Source organism: Penicillium alfredii, assembly GCF_028826965.1.
Source record: "Penicillium alfredii strain IBT 34128 chromosome Unknown utg000012l_segment0_segment0, whole genome shotgun sequence".
NCBI classification, from domain to species: domain Eukaryota; kingdom Fungi; phylum Ascomycota; class Eurotiomycetes; order Eurotiales; family Aspergillaceae; genus Penicillium; species Penicillium alfredii.
In genome coordinates, this window is record NW_026622709.1 from 1,156,795 (window position 1) to 1,179,982 (window position 23,188).

At 52.4% G+C, this 23,188-nt stretch overlaps 8 protein-coding genes across 8 annotated transcripts; 3 read left to right on the plus strand and 5 right to left on the minus strand.

The window, feature by feature from the left end:
• Positions 1-488: 488 nt before the first annotated feature.
• NUU61_009969 (agmatine deiminase family protein) lies at positions 489-1,751 on the plus strand (the record flags this gene model as incomplete). The annotated part of the gene is made up of 1 exon (XM_056660494.1): positions 489-1,751. The coding sequence occupies one exon, from the start codon at positions 489-491 to the stop codon at positions 1,749-1,751; it is 1,263 nt and encodes a 420-aa protein (XP_056506992.1).
• A 512-nt stretch (positions 1,752-2,263) lies between these two features.
• Positions 2,264-2,893, minus strand: NUU61_009970 (uncharacterized protein; the record flags this gene model as incomplete). The annotated part of the gene is made up of 1 exon (XM_056660495.1): positions 2,264-2,893. One exon carries the CDS (start codon positions 2,891-2,893, stop codon positions 2,264-2,266), a length of 630 nt encoding a protein of 209 aa, XP_056506993.1.
• An 893-nt stretch (positions 2,894-3,786) lies between these two features.
• NUU61_009971 (C2H2-type zinc finger protein) lies at positions 3,787-5,455 on the minus strand (the record flags this gene model as incomplete). Its single annotated transcript, XM_056660496.1, has 3 exons — positions 3,787-3,812; positions 3,873-4,610; positions 4,687-5,455. 3 exons carry the CDS (start codon positions 5,453-5,455, stop codon positions 3,787-3,789), a joined length of 1,533 nt encoding a protein of 510 aa, XP_056506994.1.
• A 6,035-nt stretch (positions 5,456-11,490) lies between these two features.
• On the minus strand, positions 11,491-13,336 carry NUU61_009972 (amino acid permease; the record flags this gene model as incomplete). The annotated part of the gene is made up of 6 exons (XM_056660497.1): positions 11,491-11,625; positions 11,839-12,231; positions 12,370-12,711; positions 12,781-12,805; positions 12,872-12,989; positions 13,054-13,336. 6 exons carry the CDS (start codon positions 13,334-13,336, stop codon positions 11,491-11,493), a joined length of 1,296 nt encoding a protein of 431 aa, XP_056506995.1.
• Positions 13,337-14,241: 905 nt separating this feature from the next.
• On the minus strand, positions 14,242-15,105 carry NUU61_009973 (cytochrome b-c1 complex subunit 10; the record flags this gene model as incomplete). The annotated part of the gene is made up of 5 exons (XM_056660498.1): positions 14,242-14,250; positions 14,318-14,465; positions 14,555-14,608; positions 14,850-14,905; positions 15,103-15,105. The coding sequence occupies 5 exons, from the start codon at positions 15,103-15,105 to the stop codon at positions 14,242-14,244; spliced, it is 270 nt and encodes an 89-aa protein (XP_056506996.1).
• A 390-nt stretch (positions 15,106-15,495) lies between these two features.
• Positions 15,496-18,227, minus strand: NUU61_009974 (putative disulfide isomerase; the record flags this gene model as incomplete). Its single annotated transcript, XM_056660499.1, has 2 exons — positions 15,496-17,859; positions 18,072-18,227. The coding sequence occupies 2 exons, from the start codon at positions 18,225-18,227 to the stop codon at positions 15,496-15,498; spliced, it is 2,520 nt and encodes an 839-aa protein (XP_056506997.1).
• A 391-nt stretch (positions 18,228-18,618) lies between these two features.
• Positions 18,619-19,469, plus strand: NUU61_009975 (complex I NDUFA5 subunit family protein; the record flags this gene model as incomplete). The annotated part of the gene is made up of 3 exons (XM_056660500.1): positions 18,619-19,169; positions 19,245-19,349; positions 19,406-19,469. The coding sequence occupies 3 exons, from the start codon at positions 18,619-18,621 to the stop codon at positions 19,467-19,469; spliced, it is 720 nt and encodes a 239-aa protein (XP_056506998.1).
• A 475-nt stretch (positions 19,470-19,944) lies between these two features.
• On the plus strand, positions 19,945-22,931 carry NUU61_009976 (coatomer subunit beta'; the record flags this gene model as incomplete). The annotated part of the gene is made up of 6 exons (XM_056660501.1): positions 19,945-19,962; positions 20,081-20,143; positions 20,198-20,219; positions 20,279-20,310; positions 20,376-21,644; positions 21,708-22,931. 6 exons carry the CDS (start codon positions 19,945-19,947, stop codon positions 22,929-22,931), a joined length of 2,628 nt encoding a protein of 875 aa, XP_056506999.1.
• Positions 22,932-23,188: the final 257 nt, after the last annotated feature.

Consider the following 23,188-nt stretch of genomic DNA (forward strand, 5'->3'; position numbering starts at 1 on the left):
TGCTTCACTTCGCCTCCTTTGGGCTTGGGACAGGGAGTGTTCGACAGTTGACGCAATGGCCAGTTGGGTTGTGCTGCCTTCGTCGCTTGGACTATCCCGTTTAGGCGATGACCTCAATCCTGGCCTTGTGTCTCCTTATCTCTCTCCTCTGCTCGCCATCCATGGATAAATAGGGTCGCATCGCGCAGTTCTGTGTGACCTTTTTTTTCCCGCTTGCAATGTCCACACTTCTCTGTGCATTCTCACGCTCGAGTCTCCGCGTTCGGGGGTTTCGGTCATCCATCGACGTTGTAAGCAGAAGAACCACCTTCCCCTCAGACAGGAAATGGCAAGGCGCATGTGACTAACTATGAGATAAGCGTCTATTATATTGCGCATCCACCACGCCACTACAGTCCACATTCGTCCCCAAGCTCCCTCGACAATCCAACATCATCACCGGTCCTCCCAAACACCGCAACATCACATCCTCAACCCGCACCTCCACCATGCCACCCACAAACAGTCTCTGGCACGCGCAGCAGCGAGCAAGCAAAGAAAGCAACGAAAACACCAAAAAGCAATATATCTGCCCCGCAGAAACAACGCCGCACCGCGCCACAATCCTCGGCTTCCCCTCACGCTGCTCCACGCTCCCGGGCCTGTACAAGCGCACCTGCAACGAGATCGTCGACCTAGCCGGGACGATCGCAGTCTTCGAGCCCGTGCGCCTGCATGTGCGGCCCGAAGACCAGGCGCGCGCGCAGACGCTCGTCAACCAGCGGCTGCAGGCGTCGTCAGACGCTGATAAGAACAGACAGCAGGGGCGCATCTCGCTCGTGCCGTGCGCCACGAACCACTGCTGGGTGCGCGACACGGGCCCCGTGTACGTGCGCGGAGCCGATGACCAGCAGCGGTATGCAGTCGACTTTGGATTCTGCGAGTGGGGGAATAAGACGGACGAGTGGATCTATGGTGGCAGCGCGGAGACGAAGACAAAGACAGCATCAAAGACAGAGAGTGAAACGCCTGACGACTGGCCCGAGATGGACGAGTCATCCCGGCGCGAGAACGCAGTCTTTGCATCGCGCGCACTAGAACTCGAGAACGCCGCCGACCCCACGAACCCTGTGACACGGGTACAAGCCGCGATCCGGCTCGAGGGCGGTGGCCTCGAGTTCGACGGCGAAGGCACGTTCATGGCAACCGAGAGCAGCATCGTCGAAGCGGGGCGGAATGGCGGCCTCTCGCGCGCAAACTGCGAAGCCGAGCTGCGCCGGCTGCTGGGCATCGAGAAATTCATCTGGTTCCCCGGCCGTCTGGGGCTGGATATCACAGACTGCCACGTCGACGCCGAGGCACGGTTCGTGCGGCCGGGCGTGGTGGTGCTAAACCGGCCGCGTGGGTCTGCCTCTTCTGAGTCTGCTGATCCCGTTTACTGGGAGATGTATAACGAAATGCGCTCGATCCTAGAGTCCTCGACCGATGCGCGCGGCCGCCGCTTCGAGATCCACGATGTTGAAGAACCCGATCTGGCGCTGGTGAAGGGGACGCTGGCGCACGAGGAGGAGGCGCCTGCGGCGTCGTATGTGAACTTTTATTTTGTGAATGGCGGGCTGGTCATCCCTGCGTTTGGGGATCCCGTTGCGGACCGGAATGCGCTCGAGGTGTTGCAGAAGCTTCTTCCTGATAGGGAGATCCGGCAGGTTGCTGTGAACGCGCTGCCGAGGACTGGGGGCGTGCTGCATTGTGTTACGCAGCAGGTGCTATAATGTATTGGCCTGCGAGGTGTAAATGTACTTTATGGTGGAATATGGAGTATATGGAAGAGCGAATCCCATCTCATGAGACTCATCCTCGGTGTCTTTTAGGGCTAGTTGTGTGTAGGCTAGATATGTGTATTACTCTTTGCAAGGATGAGATGGTCTGGTAACCAATTGTACATTCATGCTCGTCTTCACTGCCAGAGGATGAGACAAGAAAAAGGAGTGGAGAGACAGAACAGCCCAAATCATCAGTCATGTAGCATCCGTGTAGATGTATGTCTTTTACTTTTCAACGCCCAAGTAAACCAGAATAAAAGTAAGGAATAAGAAACGCCTTTCCAGACACCCAATGATGCCATACGCCAGAATGGACACAGAAAATGTAACCAACCAAAAAAAGGAAAGATAAATAGATAGGAGGGAGGCATAAGAGTCATGAGAGGGATATATCGAGTATGGGAGTCATAGAAAGCAGGGGGAGGGGAGAGAGAGAGAGAGAGAGAGAGAGAATCACAGACTCAACTGATCAATACTCCCCACCCTCCCACTCCCCCCAACCTTCCCCCACCCTTGGTCACCATCCCAAGCCGATAGAACCGCTCCTCGCCCGCCGGCGTGCGCCCCCCGACATACCACTTCTCCGGGCCCAGCGCATCGCGGAACCCGCCCGAACCACTGGAACTGTCGCTCCCGCGGCGCTGACGGTCTGCGGGGCCGTGGTTGATAGGGATGGGGGTGGACGAGGACGAGGCGGGTGTTGTTGGGGGCGGGGAAGGAGTGGTGGATGTAGAAGAGGCTGTGGCGAAGGGGGAATCGGAGGCTGTTGTGTGGTAGTGTGTTGTTGTTGTAGAAGATGTACCCGGATGAGGGTTTGATGATGCTGTGGCGGAAGGTGTGGAAGGGTGATGGTGGTGGTTGTGCGTATTAGACGCAGAAGATGACGTACCCGCCCCTGTAGTAGGAGAAGAAGAAGACGCTGCTGATGAAGAGGCAGATCCCACAGCCTTGGTGGCTATAGCGCGGGCACTTTGCGAGATCTGGCCCGAGGAGAGCGACGAGGACCCGGTGGCTTGGGAAGAGGCTTTGTAGGTGGACTGGGCGCGGAAGGCGGCCAGGAAGTTGGCCAGGAAGGGGCGGTTGGTGGACATAATGTGAATCCCAATATGGACGCCAATATCCTGAGATATGTGCAGACTTGTGTGCTGTGTTGTAGGTTGAAGGAAGAGGGAGAGAAAAAGCACATTGGCAACGGGTTTGAACGGCGGGGAAAGCCAGCGATCCCGAACTCGCGGGCGCCGCGCCAATCACAGACGCTGGATTATTATGGACATGACGTCGATCAGGAAGATTCCGGACACGACCCTTGCCTGAAAATTCGGGTATATGGAGAAATGGAGATTATGGAGGATACGGGGTTTTGTAGTTTTAATGCAAAGATAATCTATGCTTTTCGTTGGGTCTCGAGCCCAAAGGCATTTATGTCCGTGCCGTGCCGACTCTCTACTTACAGGAAGCCCATGCAGATGCACACACCGAGAAGTAAAAAAGAAAAGGAAAAGAAAAGAAAACCAGAACAAAAACCAAGACAGAGACAACAAAACACAGGCAACACTGAAAAAAAAGAAAAAAAAAAAAAAAAAAAAAAAAACTGATTCGACAGAAGCCTTCCCGCAAAGCTTTTTCTTTCTGGGGTCGAACATCGCAAAAGGAACACATGCCCATGTCTATAGTGTGGACGCCGAACAAAAACCACCCACCATACCATCTGCCCACTCATCAGAGAGGAAAACAAAAACACAATCAACCGACTCGAGAGGAAGGCGGTCCCACAGATGGGATCAGACCAAAAACACATCGATACTAAAACAAACACCGCAACGTGGACGCCAGAAGCACGAAACGCCGCGAGCTCGAGCGGTGCCGATCGGGTCGGAGGCAAGAGGCGAATCGGAGATTGCGAGAGAAAGGCAGACCCGATAGTCGGCGTCAACACCTGTTTGCCATCTCACTCCACCGCTTGCATTCCGATCGAATCAGCCGTCTACTGTCTCGCGGGCTGGACGGTGCCTGTAACATTCAGTATAAGGATAGGTCTTTGAAGAGATAGACGCAAGAATAATAACTTACCGTCACCGCTCAGCGTAGTCGAAGCCAGATACAATCCGTTCATACCGCTCTCGGGGCCGCCGGCGGTCGTGGCGGGGTAGAACTTCCGGTCGGCATCGACGGGGGCGTGGATGGGCTCCTGGCCGGCAGCCATGGAGTGGGCGAACACACTGTTCATGTAGCCATCCGAGGGACCGTGCTGAAACATCGAGGTCCAGTCAACTCCCGGCTGATTGGAATGGGGGCCGGGCATGACCGGGTGTTTATGGTCGGGAAGGGCCAGGGGCTTTACCTGTTCAAAACGATCAACACTCAGTTGCTGGCCATGGGCATGGGGACCAGACGGCATGAGGTACTGATTGGGCTGGGGTGCAGTCATCCAGGGGGCTCGCGCATGCGACTGGCCAGCAGAGAACGCGTCGTCACGGGGACGGTTCATGCCGTTGGCCGACATGTTGAACCCCAGTTGCTGCTGCTGCTGCTCCGGGAACCCAGGACGGCTGGCCCCATCGCCGAATTGCGTACTCATAGCACCATGGGACGGGACGGGACTACTAACCTCATCCTGAAGAGGCTTGGCGGGGTTTGCCGCCGCAGCCGCTTGGGACCGTTTCAGATGGGCTTGCGGGTGCGACAAATGAGTCGCCCCAGTCGGGTTGCCCCGTCGTATCGAGCACTTTTGGAAGTGACGCTTCAAGATGTCACTGCGGGAGAAGGTGTCTTTGCACAGAACACACATGTACGGACGGTCGCCAGTGTCTGTTTATAGTTGACGCGTCATTAGCCGCGACTGAGAAGCAAAAGGAAAAGAAAAAGAAAAAGAAAAGAAACTCACGTCTCAACAGATGGCGCTTCAGGTGCTTCGCGTGAAGATACGTCTTGTTACAGTGCGGGCAGGGGAATTTGCCATCGGCGTCCTTGGCCGGAATCGTAGTACTCTTCGCGGCGCCATTGACACCGTTGGAGACCGGAGTCGCGCGTCCCGGAACACTCGGCAGGATCCCACGACGGCCCTGAGAACCGACGACCTGCGTGCGTGGCGGTTCCTTGGATCCGTAGGGAGAGCCACCGTTCGCGCCGTTCACCTCCGGGCCCATGCCCCAACCCTTGCCATCGGAGTAGCTAAAGGCACCGGACGGGAGACCGTTGAAATCCGTTCGACGGTCGCGTGGGGGAGCCGGCGCGATGGGCTGCGGGTAACTCTGCGCGGTCGACGCGGGCGGCAACACGCTCGGAGGCGGGGGGTAGGATTGGGTCGGGTGCGCCTGCGTCTGGTTAGGAGGAGGAAGCAAAGACGATGAAAGGCTACCGACAGTCGTGTGCGGCATGATTGGGGCCGTAGAGGCCCCGTACACGTCGTGAGTCGACGCGGGAAACCGCGACAGATCCGGCCGGTACGGCTGGCTCATGTAGGGGTGCGGCGCGGGCGACTGAGGGTGGTGAGGCTGCAGTGGCGGCAGCGTATGAGGCTGCGACACGGGATACTGAGGCTGCATCGGATATTGTGGCATGTGCATACTCGAGATGGGGGTCGAGGAAAGAGGCGTGGAGCCTTGAGGCAGGCTGGTGGACGGAGGCCGGGAAGGGTGCGACCTGGGATCCATGGCGATTGTATTCGATCTGGGGGAGACAGAAAAGAGAGACAGAAAAGAATGAGAAGGGAGAAAAGATCACGGTAAGTCAATCATCGAACACCCAAATCTCTTTCTCTTTTTTTTTTTTTCCTGGTCTGGTTGAACCCAAGTAGCTCCTTGTTTTCTTGACGTTGAAATTTTCCCGAGGTGGAACAGAGTCACGGGGGAATCCAGGTCGAAACTGACTCCACTGAACAAGCGTTAGGATATTCGATGCAAAGGGAAGAGAAAGAAAGCAGAGGGTTGATCTGAGGAGGTTCCCCACGGTCACCCACCAGAAGAATCGTTGTGTGGGAACTTGATGAATTATCCGCACGTTGTCACCTCGATGGGTTCTTGTATCCACCAGGGAAGCGGGCGTGCAAGTGGGTCTCACGCAGCACAACAACCTCCAGATCTGCTTCGCGTCACGGAATGCGAGACAATCGAATTGAAGATCAAGCTGTGAAATGAAAAGAGTTGGGGGGGAGTTGTAGAGATGAAGAGAGCAGATGAGAGAAGAGAAGAAGAAAAAAAAAAAGAGATAAAAAAAATTTGAAGAGGCGAAAAGAGAAAAGGAATTCGAAGTTTGATCGCAGACGGGGGGAATTTGGGGGGGGGGAAGAAATGGGGGGGCGGCCAAAGTTCACAAAAAAAAAAAAAAAAAAAAAAAAAAAGTAACGGAAGACCGGGAAAAGGACGATCGCGCTGAGGCAAAAAGGCCCTACCCAAATAATGGGTTTTCTGGAACGTATTGCAATTACCAACGTTACGTGTAATTTATATCACTTACCCTCGATTCTAATATTCGAATATTTGGATATTCTCATAGTGATTTAATTTATGAGTTATGAGTTAAATGGTGAAGCTCTAAATTCTCACATTCTCATTGTTCACTTGTTCAGTGAACCTTCTACCATTTGCGTTCAGCCAACCCGGATCGGGACGTCGCATTCGGATACCATTCTGTATGCCGACTCTCGCAATGGTTCCTGGATCAAGTGGAATTGGAGTAGCCGATACAGGATTTATTGGAGACTGTTCTCCCCGAGATCTCGTGGATTCTCCCGTCCCTGACAGCCCCGCCGGGATGACATTCACCATAAGACATTGAAGATGAAGAACAGGAATGAAGAACAACACTAATTGAATTGAGATCAAAGGCCTCGACTCGCACCGATCTCGCGCCACCTCCGCTCGCTGAGAAAGAACCCGGAGCTCCGACAGCCATTCATGGGAAAAGCCTCATGCATCCTCGATCCAGCCTGCATGCTGAGTGTTGCTCTTGCATATTCAAAAGAGGGGAAGAGTAGGAGAAAGAAACAGAGAGAGTATGTGGAAGTCGAGTAGCTTAGGTGCTTAAAAAATCCTCTGCGACCGGGGGAGGTTGGTAACGGCGATGCATTGTTGCCCTACATACCGGAATTATAGGGTACCTACATTACCTACCTGGGCCAAGTACTTTCGTCGGATGCGCCGTAGCCGCCTGGTCCAACTTGCCCGCAAATGATGGGTTCTAACAGGGGTATTTAATGAGCCACAGGAATGCACATCAGTTTCTTACAAAAAAAAAAAAAAAAAAAAAAGAAATACCAAAAAAAGGTTCAGACTGATGCGAGCATTCAGGGGGTTGATTGGCCCGTGTGGCTACTTCCAGGACCTGGCATAAGCTGCCTGTTTGGCGGTTCGCATTGGATTGGATATTAGTTAATGAAATCTCTCCCGAGATCATTGTTTCAGCATAAAAAGGGGGGAATGCATGAATTTGGACTGATCATAATACAGTGTATATCGTGGACATGTAAACATGTTTATAGTAGAGACTGAAATAATATAGTAGAGTATACATACTGTAGTATTCACATGGATGATGACCCTGGCCCCTCTTGTCTCCACCAAAACATTCGCAAGAGCTTCTCCCGCTTCGATTGTGGACCTGGAAGGCTTCGACCAGGGTTCTGCAGAAACACGATCAAGCATCATCTATTCGATTCATATGGATATCCATATACAGACAAATATATTATATGATCATGCTCTGAAAATAACACATAACACATAACGCAAATAACACACAATACCCAAGAATCGGAAGGCTTCGGGCCACTCGCTTAACCTTCCGTTTTGTCTCACCTCGGGCCAGGACTCGGGAGCGTGTTTCCGGGAAAAGCGTGTACTGTATTATATGATAATAGAATTATAGAATTATAAGATTATAAGATTATAGAATTATCATTATGTTATATTATATAATCAATTCTCTGACTACCAAATCGAGTCTCCTACACGGCGTGTTCCTGCTTTTCCAGCTTTCTCCAATGCCCGATCCTGAAGATCCATCGGCATCACTGTCGGGACTTGCAGCAGATCCACTCAGGCACCCGAAACGCGGTCGGCCCAACCCAGGCACAAACTACGGTGAGAGAGCGTGGTCGGAGTCAGGGGCCAATACCTATCCGTGGATGGCTGTACAATGTATCCCTACATAATAGTGGCAACTGCAGAAATCAAAGATCCAGTGGATCGACACCGCGTTTTCATGGTTTAAAGCTTGGCGGCTTGGGGGCGACCCGTGGACAGTTCCATATGCTGACACCAGACGGAGGGCCCGCCAGTAGGGCTAAAGGTGCAGGACTATGGATGGAGATTGTCATAGTTTAGATGCTTTCAATGGTATCTCATTAGTGGGTGGAATAGCGCCCCCAAGTAAAAAATTTAACAAATAAAGAAGGCAAGAAAAGTAAGAAAGTAAGAAAAAAGATCACGTCGATCCCGCCCCCAAAATCTGTTCTTCTTTCTTTTCTGGGTGATTTTTCTGCCCAAAAGAGTTGGAAAAAGAAAAGGAAAAAGAAAAAGAGAAAAAAGAGAGAGAGAGAGATAAATTCTGAGGGCTAAATGGACAAAACTCGGCGATACTTAGGTATGAGTTGGGGTCATCATGTTGAACAAGGCGCGCGCTCTCTCCAACGTCGTAGCAGGATGCGGGCCAACTTGCCCGACAGGAATCTATTTTGGAATTCTTCCTTTTCTTCTATTATTATCACACATCACACCTACAAACTAAACATCAGTCATGATTACTGTAGGAGAAAAATTACACCCTCATGATTCTTACCCGAGAGCCTTGCCTGGTATAAGCCGGATACTGCTGAAGCCAAGTCCGGATCGTCCAGTTTCAGGATATGTAGAAGCCAGTCACACCCGGAAATTGCCCCCAGCCGACGAGGGGATCGCGCGCGCCACCCACCTCATAGGTGTGTACTGTCCATATAGCCTCGAAGGTCCTCTGCTGTATGCAAAATACGGTTATCGATACATCTGTAATATATACTATTTATTTATTTTGTAGCTCAACTGGGCAGATTGTACACCTTTAACTTTATTGAAACGAGCAGAAAAGAAAATGACAGAGACGCATTGAATAGTCGGATCCCAATCCGTGGAACACCCGTGTTCGCGATGCCATGTCCCATGTCTCTCTTCCCAGAACCAGGAGTTCTTCACGAAGAGTTACCATGGATTTGGGAACCACGGACGACTGGCCTTAATTTACCCTGCGATCTATCGCCACGCCTTGACCACTCACATACTTACTTATACTATACAAGTCTGTACGTGTTCTCGATGTGATGAGCCGAGGAAACTGGCCGCGTCATGCGTTTCAGACTCGAGAGTTTGGCGCGTATGATGAGTAGGTATTATTATATTATTATTATATTATTGTGTATATCCATGGATGGTATGAATCTATTAATATTCTCGTCTACATGTGACTCGGCTGTTCTCCTCGAGCTGCAGACATGGAAGTATTACAGTTCGGACGCTGAAATACGTCCGTGGTAACAGCGAACCATCTGCCGTTTGCAGGAATGTGTGGCTTGCCTGAAGGTATGCCGTCCTCGGAGAAGTGCAAGCATCATGAAATCTTGTCAAGTGATCATGATAATAATATTATAATTACAATTGTTATTATATGTTATAATGTTCTTACAATATGAGAAGTAAATATGAGAGTAATATGAGAGTAAATATTGCAGTAAAATACCCTGTAAAAAGGCAAAAGCCGCCCCCAATTTTCATTACAGACATCGGCTCCCTTCCGAGGCCACCGAGGCCATCGGAACGCGGCTTTTCTTGGAAATGAATACGGCGACCTACAAGCACTACTAATGTCCCAACCCCGTTCTTCCCTTTAACAGTTCTCAAATGCAAATAGTCTACAATCTATCCTATACACGGTCAAGAGTCAGCAAAGTAAGCAAAGTAAGCACTATCGACAGACCTGGACAGAACCAGAGTACATGACGTAGGGTGCCAAGGCAACATAAGACAGACAAAGAAAAAAAAAAGCAAAAGAGAAAATGGTCCCTAGACTTTTGCCCACTCATCCTCGGCACAACTCGCCAGTCGCAATTTCCCCCCCCTGACAGCGTCGATCGGGCCTGCGCGCAATATGGGCGCCCGTGTCTGGGACGGGAGCGTGCGATCCTGCGAACAGGCATTCCGTCCCCGAATAATCAGATCAGAATCTCCTTTTTTTTTTCGCGCAAGCAGAGTCTTTGACATCATTTCTTATTTCCTATTTCGTTCTTTCTATAAAAATATTATTTTTCTCCTTGTTCCAGCTGGGCGATGTTGTGCCGTGTTTCGCGGTGTTCGCCGTGCTGGGAGGCCTGGCGCTATTGACTTTGGGGGAGGTCTCCGAACCCCTGTTTCTTCGTCTTGTTATTATTATGATTATTATTTACTTGGCTATTCACGGCTCGTATTATCCCCAAATCATAGTTGTATTTGTATTTCTCCCTCTATATTATGAGAGATATTATCATACATCCAAAAAAAATATCTTGAATGAGGTTAACAGAACATGTGGACCCCTGTCAGGGGCAAAGAAAAAGAAAGTGGGTGGATTGCCCACATCCACCCTCATCTGGAGTCAGTTTAAGCATATCTGCGCGTGCCCATCGAATCTGAATTTCTCCGTCGCATCCATGTCCCCAGTGTCCACCAGGCGCCGCCAGTGGGACCCACCCCCTGGACAGGAGGGGGTGAGGGGGGGCACCTGGTGGAGCGATTTGCAGGATTCGGAGATCCCAGCGCCAGTGGTGCTGAGGCGTACTGAGTACTTTGATGATGTGGATGAATTTGGGCAAGGTCCGATAAGTTTGGATGTGTATAGGGGGGGTTCTTGGGTATGTTTTCTATGTTGATATCTGTCTGGATTCGGGCTTTGGGGTGACTTAGGGCTTGAATTGTCGAGGATGTTGCTTTGGCACTGAGGTACCTAGTACATCGAAGGCGTGATTGATTATCTGTGCTGCTGTTTGATATCCCAGGACTTTGAGTAGTGCTTAGATGAATGATTAAATAGTTAACACGGGGTGTATTGTGAGGTTATGCTATGTTGATTTACAATAAATAGATATCCCATGTACATATACCTGTTGAAGGTGCTATATATATATATATATCGTGATAACCCTAAGTACCTCCACCAACTCGACGTCGTACGAATAGCCAAAACCCACCCCCCTCAAGAAATTACAGAAAATGCCACGATCCATGATGCTTTAGTACCACAAGACAACTAAAGACACTCTCATCTTTTTCTGGGTTATGCATGAAGCTATCTCGAGCATATGGAACCGGTGGAGCAAGCCCACTCCATCACGGGGAACCACATGGCATGCATACCTAAAAACGAGACTATCGGGGGCCCGCTCTGCAGATGGGTCCAAGATGCGGCTACCCGTGTAACCATTGATGTTGCTGTTCAACCTAAATACTACCTTGCTATGCCCGACTCTATATCGTGCTATTGGCATTGGTTGACAAGCCCTTCCATACCAGCCTGACAATATGAATGCTTGCTGCCCTTCAAAGCCCATACAATCGAGTCAAATGAATTTGACTAACAAATTGTAGACTTGTTTGATTTGACTCACATACAATCCAGACTACAGATGATAGGGCTAAACTCCACATCTCTAAAACGCCTTGCCAGCCTATATCTTATATCTCCCCATCTATGACAAGGCATTATCTGACTTGCCCAACACTGCAGGCGCATCACCTCGATCATCAACAGGCTCCACACCCTTACTGATGACAGCCTCTTGCTCCACCGCATGAATAGCATGCTCCACATTGACCTTGGGACCCTAAACCAGCGACAAGCATCAAGAACCCACCACACGATCACAGCCAGCATCGGCGTGAGATGGCCGCCCGTCACACTGGGCAAGCACAAGATCGGAACCATAAGCAGGACAAAAGCAACCCCGAACCCGCCAATATACGGCTCAAATGGGCCCAGACGCCACGGCCCGCGGCGGAAGCGGTCACTAACAAAAAAAAAAAAAAAAGACGCGCACAGCGATGGGGATGCTAAACGCGACGAATTGCGTGATGGATCCGATCGAGAACAGCGCGCCGATGGCGACGTCGCCTGCTAGGATCAGGAGACACATCAGAATGCCGAGGACGGCGTTGAGGATCACGGCGTTTACGGGCGTCGCGGTGCGCAGGTGCACTTGTTTCCAGAGTCGCGAGAGTGGGAAGCAGTCGTCGCGTGCGCGGGCGTATGTCACGCGTGATGCGGCTACCATGCAGCCCTGGCCCATAGAGAAGCCACAGAGGATGGTCAGCGCGAGGATGGCCATTGCTGTGCGCGCTGGCAGAACCTGGAGTAGATATGATGCCCATGGCTGGCCCAGATCTGAGTCGATTACAGCCTCGATGGCTACCACTGTGTATGCCACCACTAGCTGCAGGAACTAGCCCATCAGCCCACCGACGCCGGACGTCATCACGATCGCCCGCGGCGACGCCACGTTCGCGTTCGAACAATCCTCGCTCAGATGGAAGGGCGAGTCGTACCCAGACATGGTTCAGATAACGCCCACAAAGGTCATCAGCACGGCCACGCCGTCGGGGAAGTCTGTCAGGTTGGTGTGATGTGGCTCCAGACCTCGTGCGACGACGTGAACTTCGGGGCTGTTCTTGGTTCCCACGGGGATCGCGATGAGCGTCGTCACCAGTGCGAGGAAGTTGAATGTTGATCCGTATGAGTTGAACTGCGTGACCCGTTTCGTTGGCAGACTGCTGATGCCCGTGTGGATGATCATGATCAGCGCCGTCAGGAGGAATGTTTGCCAGCTCGTAGGTACATAATTTGGGTTGTTGATCGACCCAGCGGCTAGGATCATCGCGGCCAGTGAGTAGTCGACCGACGGTGCTGCCGTGATCTGCCCGATTCAGTTGGACCAGCCGGTGATCCAGGCAGCCAAGGGCCCGTAACCGGGAGGAGCGAGCACCGCTGGCGCATAGTAGAGTCCGCCACTACAAGACACATATATTGAGTCAGCGCATGCTCGACGATACAACTGCACACACAACTTGCCATACCTGGTGGGCATGGCCGAACACAGCCCTGCCATTGACATAGCAACGTACTGGATAAAGGCCAAGGTAATGATCCAGCCCCAGACCATTCCCGCGGTTCCTGCATACCCCATTCCTTCAACTGATATCAGTCTCCAATACAATAAACCGCTCTCTCTATGAGTCTTCGTACAGGGGACATTTACCGTAATACAACGTGCTTGCAAATGATGACAAGAGCCCTAAAACGGCAAAACTGACACAGAAAGTCGACCATAACGAGAACTCGCGCCGGAACTCCTGTTTATACCCCAGCACCATGATCACCCGCTCGTCGGCGCTCATCTCATGGTCAGTGTAGGGCACGTCGCCCTCTGGGAGCACCGAGGTGACGGGAGCATGGTCGACATCACTGTAGACAGCAGGTTGCTTGGAGGTACCCGAGTCCGATGTTTTGGTATCCATTCTTGCGAGGGGTTTTGTGTCCATTCAGGCACTTCCAGCCTGGGAATACCTAGTCCACAAGTCAAGTAGGCTGAACTGATGGAAAGCAAGACAACCTCGACTGCATAATAAAATGTTAACCACGCAGGCGGGGATGAGCGGTATTGGATTTGCTTGTTTTTCATTTCTTTTGCTTGAGATCCAACCCAGCACAAATCGAGGGAGCTTGTGGATGTTGTAAACTGGCCCGGGTTCTGGTCCCACAAGGAAAAAGGTCGAGCCAAGGGGAGGAATGTACTTTATCTCTCTCTGTCGGCATGCTGCAGGTAGTACATCCCCGCAATGACGATCGCGACAGGGAAGCAAGACCAGCCGGGACTTGACATCAGCGCCACCGGACATCCCGAATGCTACTAGAGAGGGAGGGCTCAGGTGAGGGGGAGTGCGCAGCTAACAGGTTGAAGCGCATGCTGTACTCTCCAAGGCTCTCGACATAGCAAAGAAAGCCCGTGATAACAGTGATACTCGGAATCGGACTTAAGTTGAGAGAGATGTGGATGGAAAGCCCTCGAGACTGGATTTGCTCCGAAGAGCTGGTCTCCGCACGGCGACCACTGTGATTCGCAGAGAACTCAACAGCCCCTCGAGTATCCGTGCTACGGGGGAAGCTTGGCAGAAGAGCCAAACCCACGAGGGAAGTTTGCGGCGTCGAGGTGAACTTGTGATAAGCCGAGATAAGCCGTGCCTGAGCCCTTCTCTTATCAGGATTGGACCTGCCCGTTGAAGACTGGCGAGTTTTAGATGTATCCATGGGATGCTTTGTTGAGAAAATTCGAGAGTCTTTCATCGCTATTCTACACATACAGCCCCGTTTATCAGCCGGTCAGACTGAAGCACATATATTGCCCTCCTAGCAGCACCTCCAGATAGAGCCAGGCCCCGGGTATAATTTAGAAGGGCTGAGACAGTGTTAGCATCCAGATCTATGGTCAATCCACAAAGAAAAAAAAGCTGGCGGCCACTTACGTTGTCCTCGGGGGCAATGGTGCGGTCAAAGTACGTGTCGAGGAAGGGCACCTTCTGCAGGATATCCTTGCGCACACGGGGGATCTCGCCGAAGAAGAAAAGCGCGAAGGTACCGGCGGCAACACCGAAGCTACCGGCCAGGGTGCCGCTGTGTTGTGTCAAAACATCAGTATATGAGTGTTTTGTGGGCGAGTGCTTCGCATAGCAAGACAGTTTGAAAAAGGGAGGGTGACTTACATCCGGAAGGCATCACCGAAGCCCAGACCGTTAACATTACGGGGGGTGTAGTACCTGCAGCACGGGATGTTAGCTTGGTCGGTTCTTCTTGGCCGTGTCCAATTTGTGTCAAAGTGTATGCCAAGCGAGTTTGTGCTCTCCGCAGACGGGTGCCATTCTCCATCGTTGGAATAAATCGTCACAATGGAAGGTCTCATGCAAGAGTAAATCTCATCACCACCAATTCTTTATTAAGAATGCAAATCCACCGAGGCATTAACCTGATACAAGGACTTCGGATCCGGGGCAGTCTCACTTGGGCGCGAAGGCAGAGGCCTGAGCCGCAGCGCGGCGGAGGGTGGGAGTGAATGGCTGTTGAAAACACAAAGAATCTCCAAGTTAGCAACTGACTCTTTATCCAATGCTGGGTCCATGTTCATGTGGGTTCTGGAGGTCGGGGGTCATCTCCACGGATGCGATTGCTGCCCCGACCACAGCCATGGGTGATTGGAGACAGGAATCCACGGAGAATGCAGTCGAAATCTCCTCGAAAAGAAACATGTACGTACCATTGTGTCTGACACCAAAGGGGAGCTGGTCAATTGCGGCGAAAGCGAAGACAGCCGATGTCGACGAAAACCGGGAGCGCCCGAGCATGGACCACGTGATACCAACACAGCCAATCAGACGCACCACAATTGGTTCAGGTTACAATGGGATGCTGATGGATAATTGCCTTGAATATCTGAGCAATAGAACAGCCAGCTAAAACAACAGCCACAACAATACCCTACAGAATCTGTGTCTCGAAAAAAACCCTAGTTTGGACTATGCAAAAAAAGATGAACGGGATACAGGACAAACGGGAAACATCAAACCAGCCCAGCCTCAGATCAAAATACCAGTCGAAACAGAAGATCATAATAACCATGCAGCCAAACACCTTAACTGTACATGCCTCATTAATCGACTTTGCCGGTGGAGCCCCCGTTCAGGAAGCTTTGCTTGTTATCCAGAGCGAAGAGGCCACCGCTGGGGCTAGTGTTGCCCAGAATCCCTCCACGGCTGGTTCCACCACGTCGCAAGGAGCGACTCCGGTAGATCGTGACCCCAGCCACGGAAAGTACCAGAAAGACAAGAGAGAGAATGGGGTGGCCAGTAAGGAAGGTCCGCGTCAAGAAGATGACCGACTCAAAGGCACCGATGGTGGACTTGGGGGACAGCTTGGTAGGCGAGGAGACGACCAGAGGAATAGTTTCAAGGATCGAGGTCCGTGAGGCTATAATCGGAGCTCCACTGGACGCAGTATCCCAGTAGCGACGGTTCTGCAGACAATGAATTAGTTTGAGACGATCACCACTCGGCATGGGGTCACTTACATCCTCATCGTTGATAATCACACGATCGCCATTCTCTACATCTATCCCATAGGTCGTGCGCAGCCAGCGTTCCCAGAAATCGCCGTCGACCCAGGCAAAGGTAACTGCCTTCTTGTCGTCCTCCCGGATCGTGATGCGCGTGTTTTTGGCGGCCCGCAACGCACGCTGGTCGTTACGATCATCGGCCTCCTCGATGCGCAGTTGCTTGGCGTCGCGAAGTTCCGATCGCTCAAGCCGGAACAACTGCACCTGCTTGTCCATCCACTCAAGGGCAGCCTCTTTCAGTTCCCGCCTTGATTGCTTGAAATCGTCGGAGCGGCGTCGACTCAGAATCCCAAGCACCACGAATTTACCGTCCATGATTTCCCGCGCGTTGGATGCTGTGAGCTCGGGAACAATGGGCAGCCACACAGTTTGCATCCAAGAAAGTAGTTGGCGGACGTCTCGCATGTCCTTAGGAGCGAGAGCGTTGTAGTAGTTGGGTCGTCCGTCGCGGACCACCAGGAGACGAGGCCAGGTAGAGATCTTGAACCGTTCGGCCAGAGCAGCACTCCTGGTTTTGACGATGCGGGCGTGGCCCACAAGGCTAAGAGTCAGACGCTCTATGGCCTTGAAGTCCTCGGAGGTGGTCGCATGGTCGTAGAAGTACAGGAAGAGAACTTCCTCGGTTTCTTCCAATTCCTTGAATGCAGCTGTGTCGACCTCCTGAATTTCAGAGTGTGGGCCAACGGCCTTCTTCGAGTACGCGAGCAAATCTCCCAGGCCACGTAGACCGGTGTATTCAACTCTCTCGCCGCCGCGGAAGAAATGGATGGTCGGGAAGCCTTCCACGTCCGCTTCTCCGCAGAGCCGTTCCTCGACATCGCAATCCACCTCGCCCACGTTGAGGGTGTTCTTCATCTCCTTTGCCATCTCTAGCCAGTTGGGAGCCAGATCTTGACAGTGAGGACACCAGGGAACGAAGAATTTGATGAACCAAGGGTCTTGCGTCGTCGTTACGAGCTTTTGGAAGCTCTCGGCAGTAAGAGGAACAGAAATACCCTGGGGATTAGGGGGCGGTCCTTCATCCTTGGGCTTAGTGTTGGACTTGCGAGAGACGCCTTCGGGTTTAGCAGAGCCGAACTTGTCATCATTTTCGATGTCGTCCTTGGTATCGGAGTTTTCAACATCGGCATTCTCTGAATCATCCTTTGCCCTGCCGGTTTTCTTAGTGTCGCCCGTTTCACTGTCGGCCTTTTTCACTCCATTCTTTTCAGTGCCGGCCTTCTTAGAACCGCCCTTCTTCTCACCATCTTTTTCGGCGTCGGCCTTCCTGGAGCCACCCTTCTTCTCACTGTCTTTTTCACTGTCGGTTTTCTTGGAACCACGCTTCTTGGAGCCACGCTTCGTCTCACTGTCCCTTTCGCTACCAGTCTTCTTCGAGCCACTCTTTTTCTCACTATCTCGTTCACGGTCGCCCCTCTTGAGCTCACTTTTCTCGTTCCTGGACGACGACTTGCGGCTATACCGATCGTCGAGATCGTCGTCGAGATCGTCGTCGTCATCGAGATCGGGCCACAGATTGGAGAAATCATCATCGTCCTCATCCTCATCCTCGTCCTCGTCATCATCCTCCGGTTCTTCTGGTACCGGCTTCATGCTGATCGCGCCAACCTCTGGCAACTTGGGCCCGCCCTCAGGACGAGACCCAGGTTTAATCGCTTCAAGTTTCTCTTCAATGAGTTTGCTCAATTCTTCTGGTGGCTTGTGGCCAACGTGCGACTCTTTCGGTGTACCATTGTCGTAGAACCCCCAGACCGGATAGAAATCAATCCCAAGCTTCTCGCAGAAGTCTCCATGAGCAAGACAATTCATCGACGCAAAATGGAAGTTGTAGTATTTGGTGAAGGTGTTCGGAGACTTCGGATCTGGGGAATCCTCCGAGTTTGGTGACAAGGGGTCCGAAGTCTGCCATGCATTAGTTCATCTGCCCTCTCGTTGGGGCCTTGAGAAATACTCACGTAGTAGTATTCATACAGAGTTTGGTAGACCGGCGCGGCCTTCCTACAATGGGGACAAGAGGGCGAGTAGTGTTTAACGAGCCTGGATTAATTAGTGTCATGAAAAAACATGTGATGTTGCGAAAGGGGAGATGCTGACCAGTAGCCATCCTTCGTGACTTCCTCAAACATTTCAGGGGTCAGCTGCGGCAATGGAGGCACTTCAACACCGTTGAAAGTCGTCGGTGTATCCGGGTCGGTTCCTCGGAAACGCATGGCCAGAGTAGGCACAGCCCACAGTGAGAAGAGGGACCACCCCAGCCACGAAGCCTTCATCCTGGCTGCTGGTTGGCAGGATCCTTGATCAGATTCAATAGAAAGTAAAAAGAACTGGCAGAATAACGTGGAGCCAAAGAGGCGAGGCCTAGGTCGAGAGGAGCCGAAAGGAGAATGCGCGAGATGTTACAGGTGGCCCATTGAACGGGGCAAAACGCTCCCAGTTAATAATCAATAGGGAAGAAGAGAAGCAGGGAGGGACTAGAGTGCCCCAAGCCTGAAAAGACCAACGAGAAATGTGCAAAGGAATCTGATGTCCATCAGTTGAAAGTTGGCCACAGGACCCCTTCCTCCTGGGAAAATCTGGTTTATCCGCGCCGATCCGACTTCGACAGTTCCCGCGCTCCCTGAAACTAACAGCCTCCCATTTCTACCCCAAATATCAACCACCATGAGGTTGACACTTCGGTTGCTGGCCAATGTCAAGCCCCGGTACCTGGAGCCCTTTGCTCCGACCGGATTGACTGGCCTGACCACTCACCCCAGTCCTCGCCCGACTTTGATTTACCTCTATTCAAACACGCTGCAGAAGCTGACGGCCTTCCCCGAAACCTCCGCTTACCGTCAATCTGCTGAGGCATTGACCCGCCACCGCCTGCAAATTGTCGAGTCGAAGAAACCCCCGGGCTTTGATGCTTGGTTAGAGCGTGTAAGGAAGACCGTGGGCGCCGAGCCCGAGCGGTTTGCCCGACTCCAGCGCTCCGATGGCACCTTCACCCATGCCGCTGCTGAGCAAGCGGATGGAAGTGACAATGTCCGTGGGGAGGAATGGGACGGTGAAGGGCTGTCGGCCTCCACCGAGGGTCCCGCCCGCACCCCGCAGGAAGAAGCCCAGTGGCATAAAATCATGGAAGAGTCGAGCGAGACTACCGAAAAGGCCGAGGCCGACTTTTACAATGAAACTATGAAGTGGGAGAACGAGCCGGCTCTGGAAGCCCAACAGTATGTGATATGATGTCCATGACCTCCATCGGGGAGGCCCTGAAGCCGAGTCACCTGCTAATTTTCCCCACACAGGATCTCTGAGATCGAGCACGAGATCGGTGCTGGCCTCATTGAGGAGGTCATCCAGGTTGCAGAGGCAGAGATGAAGCTCGTGGATGATATGTACCAGTCGAAAGTGTAAGTCTTGAGCTCTATGACTTCCCGGTCGGGAGATGCCGCTGACAAGTTTGCAGATGGGAGGAGCTCGAGGAGAAGCCCAGCCCTGGTCAATGGTCCTACTTTGAGCGCGGCAACTAAGCCGGCCATTTGAGGAGAGGGTTCAGATATCTCTGTAATGATTAGAGGTCGGTTTGTTTGAATACAATTTTGGCTGTTTGCAAGATCTCTCGTAGAGCTGCACCCCAAGACTAGGTTTCAGTAATCATAAAAATATGGGTTGAAGAAGCCATTGTAAGCCATTCCTTTCTATCAGCAGCAATATAGTAATAGCAACTCCATGATCGTCGAGGTCGAAAGATCCGTGGACATCCAAGGCCATCGAGGTGAAGGCGGTGAGCCGAGCCGGGAATCCCTTGTGGACACATACATTGTCCCTGAGCCCTCCAGCTTTCCTCCCCGGGAGTCTCAATTGCGGCACTTCTTTCCCTTTCTTTTCTTAGTTGATCCCGAGGATCCTTCTCTCTTTTCTCGGGCTGTCTGAGCGGTTTGTGGAATCTCCTCGCTCTTGCAGGCCCAACGCCGCACACATATTCGTCCCATCCCCCCACACAACATGCGGCTCGACGTCAAGGTACGCAGACACGGATGATGCGACAGCTTTTACACCTCTCCAGTCGCATATGCAATATGATTTTCTCTTCTGGGAGCGTGGAATTGACGGATTAGCTGACGGATTTGGTGTCATGCAGAGGCAGCTCTTTGCCCGCTCGGAGCGGGTTAAGGGCATTGATTTCCACCCTACGGAGCCATGGGTAAGCCAAGAAAATGTCCTGGGAATGCCTTGATCCAAGCTAATGGCTCTTCAGATCTTGACAACCTTGTACAGCGGTATGCCTAAAGAGTACCCTCTAACCAAACATTCAATGCGCTAACGGCTCCGGCCACAGGTCACGTTTACATCTGGTCCTACGAATCGCAGGTAAGCCTAGAGAGTGATGTGTTGCGTTACCGAGAAAGATGTTTCTGACATTTCCTGCTCTTTAGTCCATCATCAAAACCTTCGAACTTACCGATGTCCCTGTGCGCGCCGGTCGATTCATTGCGCGGAAGAACTGGATTGTCTGCGGTTCCGATGACTTCCAACTTCGTGTGTACAACTACAATACATCCGAAAAGATCACCACCTTTGAAGCACACCCGGACTATATCCGCTCAATTTGTGTCCACCCGACCCAACCGTTTGTGCTTACGGCCTCCGATGACATGACAATCAAGTTGTGGGATTGGGAGAAGGGCTGGAAGTGTGTCCAGGTGTTCGAGGGTCATAGCCACTATGTGATGGGTATGGCGATCAACCCCAAGGATACCAACACTTTCGCATCTGCTTGTCTGGACCGGACCGTGAAGATCTGGAACCTGGGCTCTCCTCATGCCAACTTCACTCTGGAGGCCCACGAGGCGAAGGGTGTGAACCACGTCGATTACTACCCGCAGGCGGATAAGCCCTACCTTCTCACTACCTCGGACGACAAGACCGTCAAGGTATGGGACTATACGACCAAGGCACTCATCGCAACCCTGGAGGGCCACACCAGCAACGTTTCCTTCGCTTGCTACCACCCCGAACTGCCCGTTATCATCTCGGGTTCCGAAGATGGAACAATTAAGATCTGGCACGCGAACACCTACCGGCTGGAGCAGTCATTAAGCTATGGCTTGGAGAGGGCCTGGTGTATCGCCTACCAGCGGGGTCGACAGGGAGTCGCAATGGGTTTTGATGATGGGGCTGTGGTTGTGAAGATGGGTCGGGAAGAGCCCGCCGTCTCGATGGATGGCTCGGGCAAGCTCATTTGGGCCCGACACAGCGAGGTGGTATCGTCAGTCATAAAGGGTAGCGAGCCGTCTATCAAAGACGGCGAGCGTTTGTTGTTGCCGACAAAGGACCTGGGACAATGTGAGGTGTACCCGCAAACTTTGTCCCACTCGCCGAATGGTCGTTTTGTTTCTGTCTGCGGTGATGGCGAGTACATTATCTACACCGCATTGGCATGGAGAAACAAGGCCTTCGGTCAAGCCCTTGACTTTGCTTGGGGCTCGAAGGACAACAGCAATGACTACGCAATTCGCGAGTCTACAACAAGTGTCAAGATCTTTAAGAACTTCAAGGAGCAGAGCGGCGGCCTTGATGTCGGGTTCCAAGCAGAGGGTCTGACTGGTGGTGTTCTTCTCGGTGTGAAGGGGCAGGGCGGTATCGGCTTGTTCGACTGGGAGTCGGGCAACCTGGTTCGGAGAATCGAGGTTGACCCCAAGAATGTGAGTATTACTTCCACGGAAAATATATACGAAGCTTGTGGTGAGCTGACCACATTATCATAGGTCTACTGGTCTGAGTCTGGAGAGTTGGTAACCCTGGCCTGTGAAGATACCTTCTATGTCCTTCGTTACTCGCGAGAGAACTATGTCAATGGCATCAACAACGGCGAAGCCGATGAGGATGGCGTCGAGGCTGCCATTGACCACGTCGCTACCATTAGCGAGACCGTCCGGACCGGAGAGTGGGTTGGTGACTGCTTCATCTACACCAACTCTACCAACCGCCTGAACTACCTGGTCGGTGACCAAACTTACACCATCTCCCACTTCGATGATTCCATGTACGTCTTGGGCTACTTGCCTCGAGATGGTCGGGTCTACCTGTCCGACAAGGATGTCAATGTCGTTTCCTTCGGTCTTTCTCTCAGCATGGTCGAGTACCAGACGGTGGTCTTGCGCGGCGACATGGATATGGCAGCAGAGCTGCTCAGAGATGTGCCCCAAGATCAGATGAACAAGATTGCACGATTCCTCGAAGGCCAAGGGTACAAGGAGATGGCGCTGGAGGTGGCAACAGACCCGGAGCACCGTTTCGACCTTGCCTTGTCGCTCAATGACCTCGAGACTGCCCTCAAGATTGTCCGCGAGGCCAATGTGGACTCCTCACACAAGTGGAAGATTGTCGGAGATGCTGCTCTGGCTGGCTGGAACCTCTCCCTCGCCCAGGAGTGCTTCACCAACGCCAAGGATCTCGGTTCCCTGCTGCTGCTGCACACCGCCAGTAACAACCGTGAGGGTCTTCGCGCTCTGGCCACCCAAGCCTCCGAGTCCGGCCTGCACAACGTGGCCTTCTCTACACTGTGGTCTCTGGGTGACATCGACGCCTGCATCGACCTCCTCGTCAAGACCAACCGTCTCGCCGAGTCTGTCCTCTTCGCCCACACTTACAAGCCCTCGCGCGCTCCCAAGCTCGTTGTCCAATTGCGCGAGTCGCTGGAGCAGGCGGGCAAGACCAAGTTCGCTCGTCTGATCGGTGTCCCGCCCGGTGCCCCCGACGTTGCTTCCACCGACGACGATCTTTTCCCGGAGTGGGAGGAGTACATCCGCCTAGAAAAGGAAGGCATCGTACCCGAGCCGCCTTCGTCCGAGTCGCTGATCGACGTCAACGCCGACGGCGATGAGAAGGAGCCCGCAAGCGCCACGAACGGCGGTCCCGAGGTTGAAGCCGAGGCTGAACCCGAGCCCGAGGCCGATGCCGATGCCGCGGCCGCTGCGGAAGCCGAGTAAACAATGAAAGAAAGTGAAGAAAAAAGAAAGAAAGAAAGAAAGGGTGGGTGGACGCGACCCGTTTTCTATTTGGACTGCTCAAGCGATGGCGATGCGAAAGAAGAGTAGAGAGCTTTTGTTTCCGATTGACGAGTCGGCTGATTCTTGATTGCGAGCGGCGTCTTAACGTGTGTCCGATTTCTGTTTTATTTTATTTTTCCCCCTGTAATTTCGCTGCGACGTGTTTTGTTTCTCGGCTTGAGACTGAGACTGGGTAG